This window comes from Talpa europaea (genome assembly GCF_964194135.1).
Source record: "Talpa europaea genome assembly, chromosome: 9".
Classification (NCBI taxonomy): domain Eukaryota; kingdom Metazoa; phylum Chordata; class Mammalia; order Eulipotyphla; family Talpidae; genus Talpa; species Talpa europaea.
In genome coordinates, this window is record NC_140076.1 from 38,540,187 (window position 1) to 38,546,186 (window position 6,000).

At 34.6% G+C, this 6,000-nt stretch overlaps 1 protein-coding gene across 1 annotated transcript in view; it reads left to right on the plus strand.

Annotated features, from left to right (window-relative positions):
- KYAT3 (kynurenine aminotransferase 3) overlaps nucleotides 1-5,737 on the plus strand; it is a gene marked incomplete at both ends in the record, with an annotated part of 42,539 nt that extends 36,802 nt beyond the window's left edge. The window contains 3 exons of the mRNA XM_084243184.1: nucleotides 1,274-1,347; nucleotides 1,591-1,677; nucleotides 5,675-5,737. Of these exons, the coding sequence (XP_084099310.1) occupies nucleotides 1,274-1,347; nucleotides 1,591-1,677; nucleotides 5,675-5,737 (224 nt within the window). The remainder of the gene's footprint in view (nucleotides 1-1,273; nucleotides 1,348-1,590; nucleotides 1,678-5,674) is intronic.
- Between the last annotated feature and the right edge of the window lie 263 nt (nucleotides 5,738-6,000).

A 6,000-nucleotide genomic window follows, 5' to 3' on the forward strand; every position in this document is an offset into this window, starting at 1 on the left:
CATTGTGCAGCAGACCTCTCCTGTCTCGCCCGCTGCTCCCCTCAGCAGTATATTTAGTCAGTCTGCCTGTTCTGTTCCCTGCTCTGTCTCTGGTCAATCTTCTCACCACCACACCCCCATCTCTGACCTGTATCCGAGCTCTTGTATGCATAAATAAATAAATCTTAAAAAAAAAGATAAAAGCAATAAACGTTCATTTGATGATAGATTGAAAATAAAAATAATTCATGATCATAGTATTTCTTTCCCTTTAAAATTCATAGCAGTTACTAAATGATTAACATTCATTTATGATTTAGTAGGTATTATGCTTAGGATTTTACAAATATCGCATTCTCACACACAAAAAAAATCTCATGAGTTTGGTGCTACTGTATCTCCATTGATAGATTAAAAAAAATAGAGGATTGAGAAAGTCACTGAAGTTAATCAACTAATAAGTAGCAGAACAGGGCTCTGAGCCCAGAAATCCCTGTGAACTTATCATTTTTCTGCTGTGCTAAGCTACTATTCAGACCACTAAACTTCACGGTAAAACTAAAAAGGATAATATTTGATTAGCAGATAAGATGAGAAATAAGGAAATAATTTGAGATTAATGAGATAATAAGATACAAAATTATTGAGGCGATAGTGGGAAATCAACAACCAAATTTGATTTTCATAGATTTCTTTAACATTCCAATGCCACTATACTCTGCTTTGGGTAAACAATAAGAATATCACTTGGAAGATCTACACATTCTCCCTTCATAAATAATGAGTAATATTCATTTATTCATCCAGAAAATATGCTTTTCACTACTTATATGCTAGAAGATACCTGAAAGTTGGGGATCATGATAAGTTGTAATGCAGACACTTGACCCTTGTGGAGTTTATAATCTAATAATGAGTGATAAAATTATTACTGATAAAATTATTTGGGGATAAAATTATTACCAATGACCTCTCTGTAGGTTTAGGTATTACTCTTTAATGATGATCATGGAGTGTTATATTATTTCTAGATGGAAAGACAACACTTCTTTCCTTCCTCTTTTCTGCTCTCTGATTCAAAGATCTGTATACATGCTTATGATCAAACAGATGTGAATACCACCTTCAAGAATCAGCAAAGTTGGCTGTGAACTTGCTTCCCACCTACCCTGCAGTGGAACGTTCCATGAATTCTTTGAATATTTTCTGCGAAAATTTTGAACCTTGACAGACTTCTATGAAATACATGTTTTGTTAGATCTAATACTTAAACCATCTAATCTTTATTGTTTAGATGCAGACCTCTCTGGTATGAAGGACAATGAACCTTATGATTATAAATTTGTGAAATGGATGACTAAAAATAAGGTAGTATTTACTGGACTTTGCAATATCATGTTTATTTTATGTTTAATTTATTACAGAAACCCACTGAGATGCTTTGAACAATGTTAACTGTAGTTTTGTTACATGATATTTCACTCATGCCTACTTGGATGATTTGAAAGACATTTATATTTTTTGAAATATTTTGAAGTATCTATCTATATCTAATGTCTACAGTCTTAATATTAATGTCTATCGTGAGTAGTTTTCCTATTAATTTTTCAGAAACTGTCAGCCATCCCGGTTTCAGCATTCTGTAACTCAGAGACCAAGTCACAGTTTGAGAAGTTTGTGCGATTTTGTTTCATTAAAGTAAGTTTTCTATTCTACTAAAGAACACATTTATAATGTTCTTCCTTCTTATTTATAAAGCACCTTTTTTTTTCCTACTGCTAAACATGATGTGTTCACTTGCAGTTTTTAAATTTTGGTTGCTGCCATGAAATTAACTGCCTGCCAGAACAAAACACAACACTGTTTGAAGGAATTAGCAGGCAAGGATATTAAAACAGATATAAATTATATTTAAGAAATTAAAGGAAAATATGGTCATAATGAATGGCAGAGGGATTAAAACTATGAAAAAAAATCAAGTGGAAATTCAAGTACTGAAAAGTATATCTAATATGAAAAATGTGTGGAGTGTAACACACAGAGGCTGGTGGATATCATTAAAAAAATGTTCATAGAGGTTCAAAGAAATTATCCAATCTGGGAAAAAAAGAGAAAAATCTTTTTTTTTTAATGGACAGATTCCTAGATCAATGAAACAGTATCAAATGATGATATATAAGAATTGAGAGATCTAAACTTAGATCTCTAAACTTTAAGGTTTAAAAGTTCAGTGAACTACAACAGGATAAATATAAAGAAAAGCATACCAAGATACATCATAATAAAAACTGCTGAAAACCAGAGGTAATGATGAGATCTTGGAAGCAGCCAAAGAATACAAAGGAACAGAGATATGAATGTTAACCAACTTCTTATCAGAATTAATAGAGACAAGAATACAGTTAAATGACATCTTTGAGGTGCTAAAATGTATCATCACACATTCCCCAGTAAATGGGGAAACATTGCCAAAGAAATGTTAGAGTGAAGGTACTTGTAGGGGGAGGAGACCCAGAAAGCTTTTGTTTCTACATCTTTTATTACAGACACAGCAAGAACCTGCCCATTATTCAGAGCAATAGAACGGTGGGTGTGTAGACAGTGGGAACTTCTTCCGACCCATGTGGAAGAGCAGGTAGAGACATACACTCTTGTCGTGTAGAACCTACTTAAAGCAGGGTAGAAAGGAGATTCTGGTTGGGCTTTAGATTTGTGCATGCACCCCTGTCACTTTTGCTAAAAGCTGTGTTAAGCAATGTGGTGGAGATATATTAAATTGAGAGCAGCCAGTTAAATTAATTGGGAAGAAATAAAGTCTAAAAGGACTTCCCTCGCTGATCTCTTCATCAATTTATTAAATATGACTATAAGCCAGGGAGAATGTCTGCTTTATTTCAATGTTGCCCTGACTCCTCCTCACACAAATTGACACACATCTTCATATCATAGACAAGCCAGCAGGCAGTGTGCTCTGTACCCAGAACAACAGGAACAGTGGGTGCACTAGTAAGGCGTTTAAAAAGAGAATTCAATCAAAAATGAGTAATAAAAAGGAACCAGCAATCTATAAAAAAGATACTAGAAGGGGGAAAGGAGAAAGAGAGAAGGAACAATGAGTATCAGTGAACATTCAACTAGAAAAATGTTGCCATGGAAAAAAATAAAAATTGTGATATTTCAAATTCAAATCATTTAAAAATAGAGATTTTCAAACTTCACGGAAGACAGAATAAGATAATATGAAAAGATGAAATGGTAGCTGTCAGAGCTCAGAGAAGAAATCAAAGGGAAAAAGTAAAGCAATTGGTGACACTTGAAACAGTACAGAAAGCACGGAATACTTCTGTAAGCACCTTAAGGTCTGAGAAAAGTGAGCCAAAAGAAGTTGAAAGAAAAAATATTAAAAATTAAAACTTATGATGTGAAAAACAAATGAAATATGCAAAACCTCTGAGGGAAACAAAAAGCAGAACATATGGAACTGGGAAAGAACTTTATAGCCTTATTTTGAAAATGCTTCCCGGGTGGGTGAAACACTGACAAATCTAAATTGGAAGGGAATGCCTTGTCTAAGGAAAAATTGTCACAAAATGATTAATACTACAAGCACCTTGTTAAATACGTCGGACTTTAAAGATTTAAAGATATATAAAAATGATCCTATGGGCATCTAGAGAAAAAGATGAAGATCACTCTCATTTATATCAAGATTCAAAGATCACAATTTTTATTTTGCTCATGAGGCAGGAGATGTGGGTCCATGTGAAGTTCCTTCCTTTACATCAACATTTAATAATAGTAGATAGTGAAATTGTACCACGAAAAGTTGACACATCTAACTCAAACTCATGGAAAAAATAAAAATAAAAGCATAGCACAAGAAAATACCAGAAAAAAGCAGGTTGAATTTATGGCAAAATAAGCCAAAAAGCAGCATTTACAATGGCTGTGGATAAAATCCGTAGTGGTTGCCAAATTTGAAAGGATGCTACACCTCACTTATGATAAGAGAAATAAAAATTGAAACTGCAATGAAATCTTATTTTGTCTATAGATTGTCCAAACAACTAAAATGTTCTACAAGATCCTCATAGACTAAGTGTGGAGAATTCAGTATATAATTTATAAAACCTATACAGTGGTTAGTTGGAAATTTCCCATTTAAATGTAAATGCATATACCCTTTGACTCAGCAATTCTACTGCTAGGACTTTCTCCTGTGACTTTATTTACACATTTGAATGACTTATGTTCTGGAATTTTCAGTGAAGCACTGTTTATAAGAATAAATGGCTATAAACTACTAAAATATTCACTAATGGAGTCTACTTGAATTGATTATGGTGCATTCACATTAGTAAAAAAAATAAAATAGCTCTCCAAGTCATGATAGAGTATAAGCAAAATGCAATGAGAACAGTTTGTATAGAATACTCTCAGATAAAGGGAAATGAAGACAGGAAAGATAGAGAATCCATACACACATAGGTACGTAGGCTCACAGCACAGATCATAGATAGATGATGCGTGTTCTTAAATGTCTGGAAAGTCTCCGCAAGGATACATGATAAAATCCCATTGTTGCCTCTGGAAGGAGATCTGAGTGGCTAAAGGAGATACATGGGAGGCTGGCTTACATCTAAAAAAAATTCTTAATTACTTTCCATATATATGTTTCAAGAACGTTTTTTTCTGAACTATTTCAAGAATAAATTGCTGAAACTGCATTGCATTTAACCCTACCTGGCCTGACAATATGCCAACCTGCTGCTGTCCCTCTCCACTCCCCACAGAGAACCCCTCCTCTGGGTCTCCTGTACCGCACACCAGGCCCCCACTGTCACCATCACATAACAGCCCTCCTAACCCATTGTCAGCTCTCTCACTCAGGCAGTCTGCTGTGGCAGCTGCCTGCCTCACCCTATCCAGGTTCTAGCCCACACATACAGAGGCCTTGCTTACTCTGCTGGGACTCTGACACCCCTTTCTTGCCATCACCACCACCTCTTGCCACCTCCTCTTGCCATCTTCCTCATGTCATTTGAGCTATGATATCCTGCACCCGGCTACCAAGGTTCCCCTGTCCCCATAATTAGATAATTTCTTCACTGAGACCTACCTAAGCCCTTTTGGATTAAGTCATTCTGGTAAAGGGAAATGAAAGAAAAAGAAGTAGAGGGAGAACAGGAGGCTAGATTTACACTTTAATTTTATACTATTTTGTAGATATTACCTATTCAAAAAATAAGTGAATTTTATCCATAATTATAACAAACTGGTAAGAGGGGCAGAGTATGTATGAACTCATTTTTCCTCATTTAGAGCGGAGAATGGCAAATATTATCTAAAGTGTAGAAATATGCATTACTTCAAATTTGGTTGTAACAACTAGAACTCAAGCTAGAAATTACTGTAAAAGGTGGCCTGAGAGGGATAACCCAAGTAATAGGAAATACAGAGGGGAGGAACAGATAAGCTCTTCTGTACTCTTTGACTTGTTTCTGTAATTAATTTAAATTGGTGTTTTCCTTTTGGGTATCTGCCTTTGTACTTTTACTTTGAAAATGTTTTCAGTTGAGATCAGAAAGTCACTTAACTCTTCATTTATTTCTATGTTTTATATTTCATGTTTAAGTGTTTACTTCATCTTGAATTTATTTTGATATGTAATCATGATAATTTTACTTATTTACAGAAAGACAGTACACTGGATGCTGCTGAAGAAATCATCAAAGCATGGAGTAGACAGAACTCTTGATACTTGCAGGCTTGGATAGTTTCTTTTAGGTGACCTGGCATAAAATAGTTATTTAGTGCTGCCACCTGCTGGATAATCAAAAACAAACACCGCTACAAACTAAAATTTAAAATAACCATTATTTTTCCAAAGAAGTTAAGCCCCAAAATCAGGGATCTGATTTTTACACGTGTGAGTCAGTATAGTATTGTGGATAAGAAGAAATGATGATTAATACATAATCTCTCTGTGCTTCGATTTTTTTATCATAAAGAGGGAATAAA